Source organism: Patiria miniata, unplaced genomic scaffold, assembly GCF_015706575.1.
Source record: "Patiria miniata isolate m_02_andy unplaced genomic scaffold, ASM1570657v1 HiC_scaffold_18, whole genome shotgun sequence".
NCBI lineage: Eukaryota > Metazoa > Echinodermata > Asteroidea > Valvatida > Asterinidae > Patiria > Patiria miniata.
This window is the reverse complement of record NW_024037056.1, coordinates 9,810,140-9,830,190: the sequence shown is the minus strand read 5'-3', so window position 1 is coordinate 9,830,190 and position 20,051 is coordinate 9,810,140. Positions and strand designations below refer to the sequence as shown.

Genomic DNA, 20,051 nt, shown 5'->3' with positions numbered 1-20,051 from the left:
TTAGCGTGTCCAGGTTTTTATGTCGGGGGAGGACACTTTACTGTTTCGACATGCCGAATTTCTGGGCACCAATAGGCCTCTACTGGAGCTACACAGTGTGGGCTATGTTATCCTGTCTTTACGAAAAACAATTTAAACCATATTTTAATTCTGAATAATATTTGCAATTTGTAATATGTTATATTGTAGCAATGTGTAATAACTATATGCAATCTGCCAACAAAGCAGCGAATTCAGTCAATATAATTAGTTAATTTAAGTTTCTTCATTGGTTGAGGGATTCGTATCTGCTCAGCATTGGATACGCCTCATGGCTTTCAAGTTGTGTATCCAGTGGTAAAAAAAAAATATCGCTAGAAATATAAATATTACAGTGTGTTAGTTTATGTAAACTGTATAGCAATCATTAACAGGTTGCAGAATATCAATTATGCTAAATAGTCGAGACTCGATATATTTAATCGATACTCCATAAAATGCTTTCACTTGATCGTGAAATAACGAAACGGTTTCTGATTATAAGTATTTGCCTTAGGAAATATACACGCCAATCAACATCTTGTTCGCACCTTGACTCAGGTTGATTTTATCAGATTTCATGTCGAAATGTAAAATTGATCAAATGTTATATAAATTTGAGAATAATGTAATTATAAAAAAAGCTCTGCGTTTCATTACTATTTACCTAATTCCTTGCAGTATAATAATTTAAACACAGCTTAAAACATGCTAAGCAGTTTATGAAATATGCTAAACATTTTATTAAATGAAACACCATACGTATTGATTATTAAACATGGAACATGACGTTTTAGGGCTTGGAGGGTGTCAATATCTGCTTGACGTTACCCGTTATAATAGTACCTCAACTACCCCATAACTTAGCAAATGTATGACACAAGAATGGCTCAACCTTGCAGTGAGCCTTTCTTTGAAATTGCAACGTGGTCTTCCTATTGCGGTGTTGTCACAGAGATCTCCATATCTGCAGTCTGCCCAGCTGACGGTAGAGTGTGAGCCGTCGCTGACACCATTTCTGACTCGTTGGACTTTTCAGGATGCAGTGTGGGCAAGCGGCACTCATGGCCGCAGCAGATGCGCTTCATGTAGGGCGCCAGGGCTGTGCGGACCTCCTCACGTCGAGCGCAGAACATGATGAACACAACCACGCCCTACAATGGGAGCAAATAATTATGACTTGGTTATCAAACAGACCCCGTACGTTTACAAAATTGATGTTGGTACGTAGTTCCCGCCCCTACTTTACATAATTATTTAACAAGCCACAAAGCAAGGGTCTACACCTACAAAATAAAAAAAGTAAGTACAAGAGAGAAATGGAGTGTTACGGACAGTTTGTATTTTTTCTGTTTTGCTCACTATAGCCGCCGACGGAGGGCTCCGACGACGCGCTGTTTACACTGCGCTGACCTAGTTCCTTTGTTACAAGTAGCGCGCGGTACGGAAATTAGTTCCAAAAACTAGACTCCATGGCGGGCTAAGTTGTTACAATGTACTAAGTTCTGTCTGCCTGTGTTATTCTATGCTGGGAATCAGCAGTTCATGTTCTGGCAGCGGTGCGGCAAGTTGACCGCAGAGTTTTAATTGCTGAACTAAATTCGAGTCTCTCTGGAGTTATTCTGTCTGTGTTCCCCTTTTGCCTGCGATTGGCGAAACTTGGATAGGAAATAAAGTTCTTGGTAAGGAACTACACAGTGCATGAGGCCGCTAAAACTGTACCTCATTCGCCATAACCCTCAGCTCACAAGTGGTGTTAGGAAAATGAGGCAGATAATTGATAAGAACAGGTGAATATACGATACGCCATGGAGGAACAAGAGTCTACTTGAGCACATCTAATGATTGTACATGTACCTGTAAAACAAGCTCTTTGGGGCAACAGAGCTCAAGGGAAGGACAAGACCCTGCATGTCCCGGTAGTTAAACTCATGACAGAGTCACGTCTCAAGAGAGTGAGCTACAGAGTTGGTAAAAGTGTGGGAATTAAGTGAGGCTGTACCGCGCTGAAATGAGGTGCCAAGGAATGAAAACCGACCTGCAAGGAGTTGGCCAGACAGAAGATGAGCTGAAATGCAAAGGCTGCCTCGTTGATTGCCAGGAACCCAAAACACCAGGTCAACCCCATGAGGGCGGAGATTCCCACGGCATTCTGGAGGCGTTTGGAGATCTGCTGGGAGCGAGATGCCTCCTTGACCTTCAGGAGACTGCGCATGACCAAGATGAAGGTGATGATGTTTTGGAGGAATATGAGACCAATGGGAGCGAGGAGGCCGAGGTACAGCACAAGACCAGGCTCAAGGAAGCAGCTTCAAACGAAGAAATATTGATCATCATTTTTTTTTAATATAGGTAGGTAATACCAGTTTTAATACAGTGCTTATTAACCTCACAGTCGCATCTGTATAAGTCTTTGGATATTTTCATAACTTTGTCTTTGTTTTCAGTTTCGGCTTGTGTTAAGAGATTGTAGACCTCTGACCCTGGAGAATTCGGCTCATTATGGGTCCAAGGTCTGCTTGAGGAGTACAAAATCATATGCGTGAGAGAATAAAATTTGGAGTAGTTTAGATTGTAGAAGGTTCTTAAATTCACTGCATACAGTGAAGTAAGCAGAAGTTTGGGACAAAGCCGACGTTTCGAGAACTACTCTTTATGAATAATAACTAGGTAGAGAGAGGTTGTGAGTAATTGGGGAATCTAAACAGCGCCCTCAGATTTAAAGAGCTAACATGGTCATTCACTTACTAATGCTCGTTGGCATAGTGATGTGATGCTGCAGCCAAGGTGATAATCAACACAATCAATGGAGAACCTAAAAGAGGAGATTGAAATCTTATTCTTGATTCAACTTGATTCCAATCTTGATTCAATTGAAGATAACAATGATTTGGCTTGGTGTATATTTAAAAATAATGTTTGAGTTAAGACAGGAACTCACCCCAAGCGATGAGGCAAGCCTTAAGCATGTATCGAGGCGTGTCTTCAGGGAACACCTTCACCGTACTGACGTACATGTTCCTGGCTTCAACGGCCATCCACATCATGGTGGACAGAGTCAAGTAGTGGAGTAAAGCAGCCACAAACACACAACCACCTCCGGAACCCTTTAAATTGGAGTACATGTAGATATAACTGTTATACTTTCAAAGCAAGATGCAATTCACAAAAGACATTACAATCAATGCCTTTCAAGATATGGAAAGTGCTTTTACCGACCGGTCCTGGCCACTTTTGACCTCTTGGTGGCTCCACATATCTATCGCCCCTTTAATTAAACTTAAAAGTTTCCTGCGTTATGTAACATCGCTCACCTTAGCATTGTCGACGCCGGCAACGAACACGATATACAACATGAACAACGAGAAGCAGAAATTGATGAAGATCTGACGAGATTTTCCGCTTCGCAGTTTCCTACAAAAAAAAGGTTAAGATGTTTTTATATATGTATTCTTTATTTTCACACTGCCTTACAGCGACAAGACAACACATGGAACGTATGAGTAATAAGCGTACGGGGAAACATGGTTGGGTTTAATTTTGCTGATCGTTTCATCACAATGATCTTACCTGATAGCTAAGTATATGATCAGCGTGATAGCCAGAGCTATGATGGACAGTGCAGCGCCAACATGGCTGATGATATCAAGTGCTTGCTTAGCAGGAGTGTTATCTTTGTCATCAGGTGCTTGGCCCTTCACATCCTGAAAGAAACGTCAATCCTGTTACCAATCCAGACGATATTCCTAATTTGTCATCTATGTATCCAACAAAATAAAATTATCTCCTAATAACAAATGTGGAGAACAGCGAATGAAGATAAAGTGTCTTGTTGGCATTGAACGTAGGCTTTTCATAAATGTTAAAACAGGGAAATCGTGTAGATTCCTTATACCAATGTATTTTTTCCTGATAAATGTTCTCTTTTTCCTGACTTAACAGACCTTCCCTTTTCGGCTTAAAGTAGTGTCACTCTTTCTTTGAACTGAAAGAGGTACTCTTTTGCTTTGTGGTGTGCTCCAATGTCTTAGCTTGGTACTACCTGCGGGAGTCTAGTCACCTTGAGCCTGCAATTGTCACATTCTTAAATGGGAAATAGCTGTATGTAGTAGTTTGGAATCACAAGATTGAACTATACATACCACTAGGATTGCGAAGTTGGTGGCATGAGAGCAATTACACACGACTGTCTTATTGGTCACTTCAGCAAGCGCGCATCCATCTGTCGTCCAATCGCCGACTCCATCTTCCAGCTCAAAGTCCCAGGACACGCAGTGGACTTCGCTTGATTCCTCCTAAGTATCGAAATCGGAAGATTGATAAAAGGTTACACAAAATTGAGGGTACAATCTGAATTGATTAACTTGGACATTGATGTTAAGTTGGCAGGAATCGGCCCTCGTGCAACAGTGAAGTATTCTACTCTGGATGAAATGGAATATTAATTATCTCATGATCACCTTGAATTCAATCACGACTGGTTCTGTGAGGTTGACAAGTTCAACATTCTCCACAGTCAGTGAGACGACAGATCCAGCGACCTTACGAGTCGAGTTATCCTCCCCTCGATGCTCTCTGATCGAAGCAGACTGGAACAACGTGTCATCAGCGTAAATCAGGAAACTGGCTTGCAGCTGAGCTACATTGTAAAGAAATAGTTTTAAGAGGTACGTTTCTCATATTTGGTTTGCACTTTCCCCCGAAAATGTTATCAACAAACAACGTTCATATAGTGTCATCCCTTGAAAGATGTTTAAGGTTATCCCAACATTTCCATCATAACTCCACTTCCAACAAGGAACAGCAGTGCGTCTCTTGATTGAGAACAAATGTACGCACAATTTGAACCATTGCTTGCATAGTAGACCTCAGCAACCACCGCATAGCCCCACCCTCTTTTTTTATCTTTAAGTTATCAAATATCGATTATTGACATAATCTTTGATCACACATGAATGATGAACTTACCATCAGGGGACGGTAACAAATTAGTGATGTTGCCAGGCAACCGAGCCGATGCCAAGACATCGAGATCCTTCGGTATCATACTAGAGTACAAAGTCTCGACCTCGGTACCGGCAAGGGTGCCCTCTTGCGGTGACCCTTGTCCAGGAGACGTCACATTGGACTGTTTCACGGACACGAAGCTGAGTCCGTTCCTGGTCTGGTTTGGCTCAAGACTGACCGCCTCCACGTGGATGGAGTCCTGACGTATACTGACTTTACCCTCTTGCTGAAGTGTCAGGGAGATTTGAGTCTCTACGGACTGAATGATGGCTGAGGAGGTACCAGCCTCGATCTGAGTGGGCTCAGAGTCAGGAGTTTCAGGCCCAACACTCATGATGACATTGCTGACAGTCTCCAGCACTAGTTCTGTCACCTTCAAGAAATCATGATTATAATTAACTACATTTATTTCTACTATATCGCTGTTCCACCCCACTCTTCTTTTTTTTTATCTTGGAACAATGTGCTAAGTCCCCTCTCCGGAATGGTTATCAACATACCTCTTTGTCCCCCGATCCTGCTTTTGCGATGTTCTCCAAAATGCTGGCAACCACCTTAACATCTTCTGCCTCCTTAGATGAATCTGACGTCTGATTGGCAAGAAACTCGGCCACTTCGACTGCATTGCCTTTGCTAACCTCAACCTGTCAACGAATATGGTTCATGGTCGCATCTTCATATCTAAGCTTCTTAAAACACCGCATCTGCCTGCAATTTTTCACAATTTGCTCAAGTAAACACATTCAGTGTGATTCATAAACTAGGACCTCTCTGCAAGAGCCCCACTATTAAAATGCCTTTCTGAAAATTGAGCCATCATCTAATTTGGATCAACTAACGTCCTGAGATAAAACAAATTACCTTGACGACGTTTTCGAGAGACACTTCCTTCTTGTCCCCGCAGCCACGAATCTCTTGCTCCTCCCATCGGAAGTAGAGAGGCGCCTCCAACTTCGAACAGTTCCGGACGGCTTCGGGTTCACCAGCTTCATTTTGAGTGATCAAAAAGCAATAATTCAGATGGGCAAAACCATTCTATCAGAACAAACTGAACTGTGCGAATAAATGCGATATAAGTGAGACTTGCGCCCAAGGGACAACGAACGAAAAAAAGGAAAAATTGAGGTGGAGAGACGATCGTGAAGATTACAAGAAAGATTGGATACATCATCAGGCAGAACAAGGAACAACTGGGAAGACCAGGGAGAAAGTTTCAATGACTGTGAGAGATGAAGTCAAACCATTTGCAGTTGTCAGTGGACATCGTTGGACAGACTTGGCAGTGGATCCAGCTACTGCTACAGGCCATCTCAGACCGTCAGTGGTTGTGTTGGTTGGGCACTGACCTGTTGTAAAAGCACGGCAAAATGTTTCTTCTCTTTGAACTCTTTGAACTATCTTTGCCAAGTCTTCAAATGCTCATATGCTGGTTGAGCCAGGACTTGCTAATGCCGAGAAATTGGCTGGGCAGACGAGTTTCACAACTGAGAAAGTAGACAAAAATTGTATTCTAGCAAGATGTATCAAGCACGAATAAGTTTGGTAAACCTGCACGTACGCATCACATACAGATGGATACGAAGAAGAGTGTATAGGCGTACACACCTTAAGCATTTACCAAAATCTACTTGCGATTGCCGGGGGAAAAAACACGCTGGATTAGTCGATGTCATAAAATAATTGGTTTTGAAACATCACTTGTAAGGAACTACTACGTATACTCAAGTTTTGTTGTTTTGATTTTGCAAAATATCTATTTCGCAGCAAAAGGGAAAAATCAAAACAAGTTTTCCATGTCAAAGTAGGTTCGGGTGTAAACACAGGAAATGACTGCTTACCTATAACAGTGATTTGCATGGTGCATGTGGCAAAGTTGTTGCTGGCATCTCTTGCAGTGTACTGCAATGTGTGTCTAGACTGCGAAAGACTCAAACTGATTCTGCCATTTACACGATGCGTAGAACCATCCGCGTCAATGGTGATTTCGAACCATCCGCTGTTGTCGGATGCAGAGGCTGGTTCGGGTAAGGTTACTGTTGCGAAGTTTTGATTTGGATATGTCTGAATCGTCTGATTGGGTGGGCAGGTGATCACTGGCGGCTGATTAACTGAGGAAACATTTATATAAACAATTATATTAAAAGCTTAAAATAGCTATATCAAACTGAAATGAGAACGAACGATATTTAAAAAAAAATGATTAATTAAAAGAAAATCATTTTAAATTCAAAAATGTACTGATAAAAAAAAACCCATGATAGGCCCACAGCCGAGCTGGATCCAAAAGTGCCAGACTGAGTTTAGAGCATTATTGGTAGGCCTATACTTAATGAGAGTCAGTGAATTAAAGTCATAGGACACAACGCTGGCACTTCGGATCGATCGAGCAAAACTTTAGACTGCATTTCAAATTGATCTTATATTACATATACATTGGGGTATAATAATAATTGCCTACCAAGAACGGAGATTTGCGAGCTGCACGTCGCAGTGTTGTTTGCATCACTTGCATTGAACTGCAAGACGTGTAGAGAGTTTGCAATACTCAATCTGACTTCGTCATTAACACGACGCGTAGAACCATCCACGTCAATAGTGATTTCGAACCATCCAAGGCTGCTGTGGTATGAAGCGGCAGGACCAGGTAGGTTGACCGTAACGAAGTTCTGGTTTGGATCTGACTCGATCGTCTGATTAGATGGGCAGATTATAATGACGGGTCGATCTCCAGCTAAGCATAATTAAAACACCAAAAATATGTCAGTTGTCATATACCGGGAGAAATTCTGGCAGTGCAATATGCATTTATGGACATGTGGGGGTAGACCATGCATACTGAAAGCGCAAAAGGCAGTGATTGTGTGTTATTACTTTGAGATAGTGTACATATTAACTTCTTATACTATAATCTTCTTCAACTACATACTGTATCATTTTGAATCATCTCAGATATTACAAATTGTCTCAGATCAAATGTTCGATCATGACGAGTTATGTTACTGTGAATAAATACTATTTTACACTTTCAAACTCGAAAACTTTCATAAACTGTATTTTTTTTACTATCTTATAAAAAAACAGTCTGGATTTTGATGTCAGCATTGCAACTAACTACACCGAACCCCGGCATCCTCGTAATGAATGCAGTCGTGTTCTCCCGGTCTTCTTGCCGTGCAATTTCACCGTCTGCTCGTTACCCGTGCAACCAACATCATCCAACACCATGTCCACGGTTCCCTCACCAAATTCAGTCAGTTTGTGTTATTACAAAACCCGAATTATTAATAGCGTTCATGTACAATGTATTTTCGATCTAGTAAAAAAACTCAGTCTGTTGTCAACAACTTACTACATCGAACCCCGGCATCCTCGTAATGCACGCAGTTGTGGTCTCCCAGACTTCGTGCCGGGTATTCAAACACCGTCTGTTCGTTACCCGTGCAACGAACATCATCCAACACTTTGTCCACGGTTCCCTCACCAAATTCAGTCCAAGGGCGGCCGGGGGGGGGGGGCAACGGGGGCCATGCCCCCTCCCCAAAAAAGAACCCAATTTTGTTTTAGTGACGTTGCAAAAAATGAAAAAAACTGCGTACACCACCATCTTTTCCTCACAAAATTTGGGTAAAGTGGTCAGAAATTGTCTCAGAACGCACCACAGAGCATCTAGAATCAAAAACACTTTCGGGACCCTTAAGCGGGCCCTGAGCCCCTTGCCGTAAAGTTTTGGACCCCTTTTTGCGGGACCAAATTATTTTTTTGGCCGCCCCCCAAAAATTGTGTTCTGGACCCGCCCTTGATTCAGTCAATGTGTGTTATTACAAAACATGTTAAATGTATTTTCGATCTCGTAAAAAAAATCAGTCTGTTGTCAACATTAACAACTTACTACATCGAACCCCGGCATCCTCGTAATGACTGCAGTCGTGTCCCGATCCCCTTATTGCCGTGCAATCAAACACCGTCTCCTCGTTACCCGTGCAACGAACTTCATCCAACAGTATGTCTCCGGCTCCTCGACCAAATGCAGCTTCATGGGGAGCTGCATAAGCTTCTCCGTAACCCAGTTCCCGGCAGATAACGGTTGCGTCTTGTAGGTCCCAGTCGTCATCACAGACCGTCCCCCAAGCACTGTTCCAGAACACCTCCACTCGACCTTCCATGGAATCTGAACCGCCTACCAAACGAACACCTATCCCTGTCAGGGCCGGATCCAGAAATCAGACTTGACAAATTAATTTAGTTAGATGAAACAGTATAACCATAGTCAATAATCATTATTCCGGGCCAATTATTTTGCATGGCCATTGAGAATGTTGACTACGTATACACGCCCGGCTTAAATGAATGTGCGTCTGCCCCTCAACCCCTCTTGCATCATCCAACACCTTCGAGATGTCAGGGGTTGTGGAAAAGACTGTAAAGTCCATATTTAAACCGCTTCCCAGATTAAAAATAATATTAACAGCTTAAAACAGCTACAGGTTTATCAAACTGTAAAAAAGAACGAACAATTTAAACAAATATCTTAACATTTTAAATTCAATAAAAAATTGTAAAAAAAATTAATAAAAAATAGGCCTTTAGCAGAGCTGGACCAAAAAGGGTCAGTTTAGGGCATTTTTTTGTAGGCCTGTACTCGATGAGTCAGTGAATTAAAGTCACAAGACAGAATGCTGACACTTCGGATCGATCCAGCAAAACTTTAAAAGACTACATTCAAATTGTTTTCATATTACATATACATCGGGGGTATAATAATAATTGCCTACCAAGAACAGAGATTTGCATGCTGCACGTCGCAGTGTTGTTTGCATCACTTGCATTGAATTGCAAGACGTGTGGAGAGTTTGCAATACTCAATCTGACTTCGTCATTAACGCGACGCGTAGAACCATCCACGTCAATAGTGATTTCGAGCCGTCCAAGGCTGCTGTGGTACGAAGCGGCAGGACCAGGTAGGTTGACCGTAGCGAAGTTCTGGTTTGAATCTGAATCGATCGTCTGATTAGATGGGCAGATTATAATGACGGGTCGATCTCCAGCTAAGCATAATTAAAATACCAAAAAAATGTCACTTGTCATATACCGGGAGAAATTATGGCAGTGCAATATGCCTTTTAGGGAAATGTGGGGGAAAACCATGCATACTAAAAGCGCAAAAGGCAGTGATTGTGTGTTATTACTTTGAGATAGTGTACATAACCTTCTTTTCCATGACTATTTTTTTTTACAATCTTATAAAAACCAGTCTGGATTTCTGATGTCAGCATTGCAACTAACTACATCGAACCCCGGCATCCTCGTAATGAATGCAGTCGTGGTATCCTGGTCTTTTTTTCACCGTCTCCTCGTTACACGTGCAACCAACATCATCCAACAATATGTCCCCGGTTCCCTTACCAAATTCAGTCAGTGTGTGTTATTACAAAACCCGAATTGAAGTTATAATATCGTGCATAACTACGTCTGCTGTCAACAACTTACTACATCGAACCCCGGCATCCTCGCTATGCACGCAGTCGTGTACTCCCAGACTTCGTGCCGGGCAATCAAACACCGTCTCTTCGTTACCCGTGCAACGAACATCATCCAACACTATGTCCACGGTTCCCTCACCAAATGCAGCTCCAATGGGAGCCGCATAAGCTTCTCGAAAACCCAGTTCCCGGCAGATAACTGTTGCGTCTCGTAGGTCCCATAGGTCATCACAGACCGTCCCCCAAGCACCGTTCCAGAACACCTCCACTCGACCTTCCATGGAGTCTGAACCGCCTACCAAACGAACACCTATCCCTGTAAGGGCCAGATCCAGAAATCAGACTTGACAAATTAATTTAGTTAGATGAGACAGTATAACCAAAGTCAATAATCATTATTCCAGGCCAATTATTTTGCATGGCCATTGAGAATGTTGACTACGTATACGCCCGGCTTAAATGAGTGAGCGTCTGGCCCTCAACCCCTCTTGCATCATCCAACACCTTCGAGATGTCAGGGGTTGTGGAAAAGACTGTACAGTCCATCTTAAACCACTTCCCAGATATTAATAATAGTCATAAAACCTTAAAATATACCGGTATATCAAACTGTAAATGAGAACGAACAATTTTAAAGAACAAAATTAAAACATTTTAAATTCAAAAATAAATTGATAAAAAAAATCCATGATAGGCCTATAGCCGAGCTGGACCCAAAAGTGCCAGTTTTGGGGCATTATTTGTAGTGAATTAAAGTCACAGGACAGAACGCTGGCGCTTCAGATCGATCCCGGAAAGCTTTAAAAGACTGCATTCAAATTGATCTTTTATTACATAGGCTTATACATGGGGGTATAATATAGGTTTCCCGAACAATTTCGGAAAATGTGTACAAGAGTCTGTAAAAGAAGCATTCGTTTTCGTGCGAAATAGAATGAACGTCCCAAATCGCTGTTTGTATTTAACAAATGATAATTCTATTTCCATGAAGGTGCATTCAGTCGTAAAAAATCAGCGTACGATTTCCCGAATGTGCACTGAATTTGGTACATTGACATTTCATTTTAGCGCGAAATCGAAGGCACATCCGCAATCCTGTATTCCTTTTAATTTATCATCAAACTATTTCGCTAAATGTGCAGCCGATTTCCTGCATTAAACGTATGCCAGGTCAAGAACATATGAGGAATGTTTGATTGAATGATTGAATTTTGAATATTCATGATGATTGAGCTAAACCAAGTGGTGTAGTCTTTCAAAACATACCAACTATTGTAATAAATCCTATATAAAAACCTAAGATGAAGACAATCGTTCTTTTTTTGTGCTCAGCAATTGCCACAATCGCATCATATAACCAAGCAATCGAACTAATAAAATGAGACAGAACTTTAACAAATACAGAAAGACATTAAAATGCAATTAAGACAAAGAAACAACAAAAAAGCACCTGTATCCCATGTAACATGACACTGATGTTTCCCTTTACCGTCCCAATAATATACCTACAAGATTATTTTAACTGATTTTATTTTGGTAAGATTTATATCTTTTCAACATTTCATTTGCCTATTTCAAATAGGCTTTTGTGTACATAAGAACAAACGCATTAATGATCAATTGGGCCTACAATACAGTGAATAATCAATGAATCAGTCAAAGCTGTATCATGATTTGTATCGGCTGTATGCTTTATTTATAATGAATGCAGACTTTGCGATATAAATTATGACAAATGAAAAAGAATGTACAATTCAGCCCGTGTCACAATAACAAATCGATTTTCTGCGAATTGGATTGCACATTTGTAATAATCGGCAACGCATCCGTCAAACCGAAAGTCTAATCAATGTACGCACAATGCAAAGGCGGATGCATAATCAAATTTTGGTTGGGTGGGGGGGGGGGGGGGGGGGGGGGGGGGGGGAAGAGAAGGCTGAAGAGAAGGCTGGAGTATATTTTGTTTCAAAAAGAGTTTACAAGAATAACGATGCCCCAGCAACACTCTGAATTTGTTTCTACATTAAGAGTCTTTTGAAGGTATGATTTCGTGCATTTGGCTGTATTTGCAAATTGTTGAATTCCACCCTTTTAAACATGGAACAAAACGACCGAAACTAAAACTTGGTGGATTGAGAAATAACATCACAGAAGCATAATGGATATTAGTATACAAATAATGAATGTTTATGAGTGCAATGCATGGTGAGAATATTTTCATGAGTTGAAAGATTGAATGTGGATTTTTCCATCTTTCAACGAGTGAAAATATTCTCACCATTGTACGAATGCAAAACATATATAACATACAAGTACATCTTTGTCATTCGATTGGAGGATGAAACTTTAAGAACAAAAAAAACTCACAAAATTGTATCATATCCGCTACTTTGTTTCAGCTTGGTTCAAGATTAACAAAGGTTTAAAAGTCAAATCATTGACAATAATGAAATTCAACATTGTAAGTTCTTAAAACAACGCAAAAAAGAACCATCAAGGCAACTGCATCAACTTCAAAGGCAAGTTTTGTGCTGCTATAACGCATGAGGCCGTGGGCCAAAGCCTGCAACGTGCACTCTCGTCTTAACTTTTTAGACGAACATCATCGGCATCGGCACCACGAACTGACACTCTGTATGTTGCGCGTGAGTGCGCTGCACGCGCGCGTATTTACAGAACTGGGATATTTTGGTTTCACTAACTAATAGTCTGGTTCCCAGACCAAAAGATTCTGACTATTCCTGATGAATCTTAGGTCCGGTAGCCTCCGGTAATACATTGTATTACAATTTACGTCACGTGACTAAAACGGGAGGAATTCCTCTTTTTTCGAAAATTTCCGAAGTTTGCTGAATTCCTTTCGTCGACAATCGGATAGTGCCCGAGTATTTCCAAGTATAATATAGGTTTAATTAACCGCTTATTGCTTATTATTTTTTTTTTCAAATGAGTAGATAATTAATATTAATTGCTTTCATTTAGAAAACTTGAAATTCAACGACGATTTTGTGCATCAAATATACTCGGATCGTATGGGCGAACTTTTTGCTGCGTCATGTACAATTTTGAATTTGACGACCGTTACTGAGATTTTCCAAAACTCGGTCTTCATTCGGCTCCGTCTGCTTACAGTGCTATTTGGGTGCCTAAATTTGAAGATTCCAGATCAACATTTAGTCAATGTTATCTTACAGAAACAACAAACTGTATTATCATAAATGTATGATAATACGAAGCAAGTGATTTATTTACAAAATTTGATCAGAACATTAAAAGCTAAAAGTGATAATGCGAAATCGGAAACGAAGCCAAGCTTTGAAAAAGGGCCATCAATGTCGTCATGTTTATTTTTAGCCACGGAGGCGTCCTGACCTTAACCTCGTCCCCAGTGCTTACTTTATTTCCAACATAGTTTCCAATAGTAAGCCCTGGATAGGAAACTTTCTTCCTGTATCCTGATTCGATACCGCAATTGGCTAGTAATGGATTTATATCGTGTACTTGGTGTTGTTATTAACAACGTGCATTACGTGTTTTCGCGATCATTCGTCAATGCCTTCTCCAAAATATTCATTTTCTTTCCAATTTGTTCATATTAATATGCAATGTGATACTGCATGTTGTCTCGATAAGATCGTAACAGTTTAATTAAAATAAAATTGTTTTTGTAACTTACGCCAGGCTCGCGCTGCGACGAATTGATTCTGCTTTTACTCCAGACACCGCATACAAAAACAAACGCAAATGTAACGCACAGGCAGGCACCAGACTATTCCTCATTTGCATACGTGTTCAAAAATCTTGCACATGCAAATGATCCAATACCAGGGTGAGAGAGCAGGTAGTGGTGGGCGCGTACTGCTCGACACCCTGGGGACGAGGTTGGCCTGAGCTAAGATTCATCAGGAATAGTCAGAATCTTTTGGTCTGGGAACCATACTAACTAACTGACATCCTCCACAGTGCGGCACTTTACTAGTCTGAGTATCACCCGTTATCCACGGAGCAAGCCCCCTGTATAACGTCTGATATGTCTAGACATGTTGGTCCAGCTGGCATTGTAATGTTTTTTTTATGACTGTTTGAGGAAGGAAATAGAAATATATATATTTTCTGATTAACAGGATACGCAGACCATCTCTGAAGATTTGGCAAGACTGCGCGAGGAATAACAAGTTCTGCTGATTTCAATCTTTTTTGGTTTGTATACGAAAAGAACTGAACACCGTTTTATCGCTATTTATAAATAGGGGCGAGTAAGCCACGCCCCTTAGACAACCCTATGGAATTTGTGTACGCTATTAAAGTTTTGTTTGTCTCCGATGTTGCGCGTTCCGCGTCCATTTTTGTGTCATGTAATTGGACAATATTTCACAAGCTGCGTTGACGCGATTCTAACGCGATTCTACCGTGATAGGTCAATTTTGATTGAGAGACCCGCACTGCACACAGTTGTAGGTTCAAATATATCAAATGACCAGGATCTATATGTCAGTTATATAAAACTCGTTAAAATCTGGACTTTTCCAGTTCACTCAGCTTCGCCTCGTGAAATGGACAAGTCCAGATTTTACCTTGCAATAATATTCCTCCCATTCCACGCTGAGCCACTCAATATTTGTATACTCTGTATGTTGCGCATGAGTGCGCTGCACGCGCGCGTATTTACAGAACCGGGATATTTTTGGCAGCGCGGCACTTTACTAGTATACAAATATTGAGTGGCTCAGCGTGGAATGGGAGGAATATTATCGCAAGGTAAAATCTGGACTTTTCCATTTCACGAGGCGAAGCCGAGTGAACTGGAAAAGTCCAGATTTTACCGAGCGATAATATTCCTCCTATTCCACAATTTAAAGCCAGTCAATATTTGTTTTATATAACTGACATATAGATCCTTGTCATTTGATATATTTGAACTTTTTTTCAACACAAAACTGGAGGAAAATGTATTTGTCTCTTCCAAACCACCCCTTCACGAAAATGTTTGAACCCAACGCTGTAGCGCTGGCTCTTTGGAACAATACGCGCTACGCGCAACGCTGAACGCGCACACCAGCATGCATACAGCTCTATGATTTGCACACAAATACCGCGTCATGATTCTAACTGTTGAATAGTATTTCCCATTCCCCATGGGCGGATAGTACTTTTTGAGCCGCGGCATGAATGGGAGCAATAACGAATGCCACGTGATGTGAGTTTCACCAATCAAATGACAAGGATCTGTATGTCGGTTATATAATCTGAGTAAATTTGCCAACGTGCGCACTGGGCGGAGCTTACTGGATCGGTCCATTGATTTTACGTGGTTTTCACGAACTGACACCCACGTGCGCGTGTCAGTTACACTGTTTATACCGAATATACTGTTATTTAAAATCATTTTGAAGCATCTCAGATATTGTCTCAGCTCAAATATTTGATCATGATGAGCTAAAGAGTTCTATCAGTACTGTAAAAAATATAATTTTCATTCACTCTCAAATCGACACAAAACATCAACAAATAAAAGTAAAATGGAATATAAATACGGTAGCTTCATCAACGGTTAATATTTTCCCCAATTGTTATTTGTGAGACATTAAGCCCAAATGAGACAAAAATGGGCACAAGCCATAGTGGAGACAAAATGGGGGGGGGGGGAACACCGAATGGGGTGATTTTTTTTCTTCGATATGATTGTGTACTACACTTGAACAACTTGGAATAAATGTGTAAATGCATTTCCACGACTACACAACTAGAACTTTAAAGGTCCTTTTCTAAAAAGTTTACTTTTTTGACATGTCGATAAATGCGAATTTAAACAGTCATTAAACTTGCAAGCGGAATGTCCAATTAAGTGCAACAAACAGTATCGCAAGGAAAATATTATTTCTCCTTCCTTATACCCGCAAACGTTCACTCCGACCTCTGCCCAGCTCTGTCTCAATTTGCCTGAACGCCTCACATTTTACCTAAAGTTAACCAGCCTTTAACAGTTCAGTTGATTATAATATCGCTTACCTAAAGCAGCCACTTGGAAGTTGCATCCGAAGGCAAAGAAAGCGAGGATGGCAAACGCCACAGAGAAAGAACTTCCTGACCTCATGTTGAACATGGCGTCCATGACAAGTTGCTGATGTACTTATTTATTCACCAATCTATCACGACTCATTTTCCTTGTGTCTTTTTCACTGAAAACATGTACCAACTTTGCTCTTTGCAAGATGGTAAATGAGGAAGCAATTTTAAGTACGGCTTTTATATACATGTCGCAGGCCCTTGCACGCTTCGTTTGGTTTATAATAAAGGAAATCGTCAAAGTTGACTTTACAATGTTATTTATCTGTCTGAGAGTGAAAGTAGGCTGAACTAACTTTTTTTTTGGTTTTCCAGTGGATGTGTTTAATCATTTTATTCTGATATAATTGTACATGTAACTTATGATCATGTTGTCGTAATATTTTGTAGGAGTTTGTTTGTTTGTTTTTTTACTTCATATGAGTTATTAATTTAACATGCTGTTATCTTTTGTATTGCTTTTTAGTACTTTATATATTTGCTTAAACAAGTAACATTAATTTATGTTTATATTTGAATAACTGTATTTTTTTTTTTTATTGAAATGTTACTTAGTTAATTGGTTTTGGTTTATAGTTTTAATTTTTTTTTTGTACAGGGCCCTCAAGGAAAGCAGTTTTTTAACTAAGGAGGCCACCCTGTTTAAATAAGACTGCAAATAAATAAATAAAAATTACATGAAGCATATCCTAATGCCCACAGTTTCTTTGTTGGTCCAGCTGGCATTGTAATGTTTTTTTTATGACTGGTTGAGGAAGGAAACAGAAATAAATATATTTCCTGATTAACAGCATACGCAGACCATCTCTGAAGATTTGGCAAGACTGCGCGAGGAATAACAAGTTCTGCTGATATCAATCTATTTTGGTTTGTATACGAAACGATCTGAACACAAGGGTGGATCCAGAACACAATTTTTTTTGGGGGGGGGGGCCAAAAAAACATTTGTGTCTCCCAAAAAGTGGGTCCAAAAATTACGGCATGGGGTTCGGGGCCCGCTTAAGGGCCCCGAATTTTTTTTTGGATTCTCGATGCTCTGTGGTGCGATCTGAAGCAATTTCTGACCACTATAGCGAATGTTTTCTGAGGAAAAGATGGTGGTGTACTCATTGCCTGCCTTTATTGCGACGTCACATAAAAAAACCCAATTGGTTTAGTTTTTTTTTTTGGGGGGGGGCATGGCCCCCTTTGGCCCCCCCCCCCCTGGATCCGCCCTTGTCTGAACACCGTTTTATCGCTATTTATAAATAGGGGCGAGTAAGCCACGCCCCTTAGACAACCCTATGGAATTTGTGTACGCTATTAAAGTTTTGTTTGTGTCAGATATTGCGCGTTTCCGCGTCCATTTTTATGCCATGTAATTGGACAATATTTCACAAGCTGCGTTGACGCGATTCTAACGCGATTCTACCGTGATAGGTCAATTTTGATTGCGGAGAGACCCGGGCCGAATGTCACGGCGCTGCCTAACAGTTAACAGAAAAGTTGTGTTTAGCATAGCAGAAAAATTTGCTAACCTTAAGCACCATTTCGCGCGTGCATGGAGATCTCTATTGTTACGTCACTAAGTTAAGCAAATTTTTCCTCCGAAGTAAGCGTGCCTTTTGCTGTGCTTATGCTTAAGGTCTCCATAAAATAGACGGAGGCTCTGTTAGCAGAAAATTGTGTGCTTAGCAGCGCCTTGAAATTGGGCCCCACACTGCACACAGTTGTAGAATTGTATACAATTTGAAATTAAAGGGGCACTAGGTCCTGAAATCCCCGAAAATTTCATGTTTTGGATTGTTTACTTATCCTATTTCAAACATGTGGTTGAAAGGAAACCAACCTAATGTCTCACCGTTCCCGAGAAAAACCGGTTGTTTACACATCGGACACGACTAGTCCGAGTAACTAGATCGCTTTTTTTAACATTTGGACATGGTCGGGCGATAGTAGAGTCCGAGAACGATGTCCCTCATTGCGGCTACTATTAATTTTTTTTGACCATTTTCACTCGTACCCCCAATCAAAATACGACCCCCAAAATGGTCTTCAAACTGCCTTATGTGCCCCTGTAGGCTTCAATGGGAGGTGAAAATACAAATGGTGGTGGTTAGGTTTACATACCTTTTGGGAAGAAAAGAGAAATTCCACCTTCAATTCGGGAAACATCCTTGTCACAAACGCCTTGTTTGAGGCTGCCATTTTGAATTCACGAAAAGTAGACTTGTGCATGACTCTGGCTTCACTGTTTCCTGGCAAGCATCAGACAGACCCATCACAGGGCACTTTATCATGTACAATATACGCGTTGTGCGTCTCGGAAACAGCGGTGACCAATCACCAATGCCAAAAAAAATGGGGTTTCTTCAACGTCCGCAAAAGGCGAATATTTTACGCGTACGAATGAAACTTGTGTTGGTAGATTCTGATTGGTTGTCTGTTGGGCATTGTACTTGTAGTGAGATGCCCTGCTCGCTCGGGTGTCAGTTCGCTGTGAGCGAAATAATATGAGCAGTAGTTATTACCACATGATGTTACCGCAAACCGAAAAAAATTGACCAAAATAAGCACCCTATTAAAGTTTCCCATAAAAATAGAGCACTATGTGCCACGTGACGTTAATATTACTACACATTATCTTGCCTCCATTTACAACATTTTCATCAACAGTTTACAAATTGTTGAACAAATTTTGTTAAGTATTTCATTTTTTGTCTCCAAAATTTGTTAGATCATCCTTTTGGATGATGTGAGCCTGGGTGTTGAAATCTTATTAAAGGAAAAGAAACCCAGAAAAAAACCTGCCTGGTTCTGATACCACGCATATGTTTTAAATTGTTGGCTAATCAAAAGGTACGCGACATTCACGCATTAATCAACAAAATGAGCTTAAAATTAAGTATATGTGTTTGCTGTAACCGTCTTTTTTATTAACATCTCCCATCAAAACAAAGATTATAAAAAAAAATGTGACAGCGGGGGACCTACTCCCCACGAATTAATTTACGAAGCATGACCTTGAATCAGGATTATCATCAGACAATTTTCAGCAGCCTTTATTTAGGCACGTTTATAGTACATTCAACCAACATTGAGCATTTAAAGTTTTGTCCTATTAAAACTGTCGACATTGCAAACTGTGTATTTAAAAGTGTTGTGGTGTGCTTATGGTGGTTTACAAATTTACAAATAAGGCCCTATCAGTAGCGTGTCTAGGTTTTTATGTGTGGGGGGGGGGCAAATGAAAACTTCACGCCGAAGCTTAATTTGGAATTGTACGTCGTTACCTTAACCCTAAAAGAGCTGGGTTATTTTCACCATCTCGGGGGGAGGGGGCTTCCCTTATGAAACTCGGTACATGCATAGAACAACTCATCATAAACGTACCCAAGAAATTTCATGACTATAGGTAAATTTGAAATTATGGCTAATTAATTATTCATATGCACGAATGGTAATTCTGTTCTGCGTACACTACGTATATGGGGAAATTAG

The 20,051-nt window shown here is 40.6% G+C and overlaps 2 protein-coding genes across 2 annotated transcripts; both read right to left on the bottom strand.

Moving 5' to 3' along the window:
* Positions 1–447: 447 nt before the first annotated feature.
* Positions 448–7,750, bottom strand: LOC119724535 (adhesion G-protein coupled receptor G2-like). The gene is made up of 14 exons (XM_038195634.1): positions 7,484–7,750; positions 6,864–7,133; positions 6,267–6,371; positions 5,887–6,011; positions 5,526–5,669; positions 4,987–5,398; positions 4,479–4,657; positions 4,161–4,313; positions 3,589–3,722; positions 3,333–3,432; positions 2,960–3,125; positions 2,767–2,833; positions 2,057–2,327; positions 448–1,172 (listed from the first exon to the last, which is right to left on the bottom strand). Exons 2-14 carry the CDS (start codon positions 6,880–6,882, stop codon positions 954–956), a joined length of 2,094 nt encoding a protein of 697 aa, XP_038051562.1. The 5' UTR covers positions 6,883–7,133; positions 7,484–7,750; the 3' UTR covers positions 448–953.
* A 1,135-nt stretch (positions 7,751–8,885) lies between these two features.
* Positions 8,886–16,599, bottom strand: LOC119725117 (deleted in malignant brain tumors 1 protein-like). Its single transcript, XM_038196477.1, has 4 exons — positions 16,515–16,599; positions 10,513–10,821; positions 9,798–10,070; positions 8,886–9,223 (listed from the first exon to the last, which is right to left on the bottom strand). The coding sequence occupies exons 1-4, from the start codon at positions 16,597–16,599 to the stop codon at positions 8,886–8,888; spliced, it is 1,005 nt and encodes a 334-aa protein (XP_038052405.1).
* Between the last annotated feature and the right edge of the window lie 3,452 nt (positions 16,600–20,051).

Excerpts from the sequence above, each read along its gene's own strand:
- LOC119725117 (XM_038196477.1), bottom strand. The coding sequence starts at position 16,599 with ATGAGGTCAGGAAGTTCTTTCTCTGTGGCGTTTGCCATCCTCGCTTTC. Across the intron at positions 10,822-16,514 it reads CTTCCAAGTGGCTGCTTTAG|GGATAGGTGTTCGTTTGGTA; the intron begins GTAAGCGATATT and ends TGGCCCTTACAG. Across the intron at positions 9,224-9,797 it reads CATGCAAATCTCTGTTCTTG|GGATAGGTGTTCGTTTGGTA; the intron begins GTAGGCAATTAT and ends CGGCCCTGACAG.
- LOC119724535 (XM_038195634.1), bottom strand. Across the intron at positions 4,658-4,986 it reads TTTGTTACCGTCCCCTGATG|CTCAGCTGCAAGCCAGTTTC; the intron begins GTAAGTTCATCA and ends TTTACAATGTAG. Across the intron at positions 2,834-2,959 it reads GGCTTGCCTCATCGCTTGGG|GTTCTCCATTGATTGTGTTG; the intron begins GTGAGTTCCTGT and ends CTCCTCTTTTAG.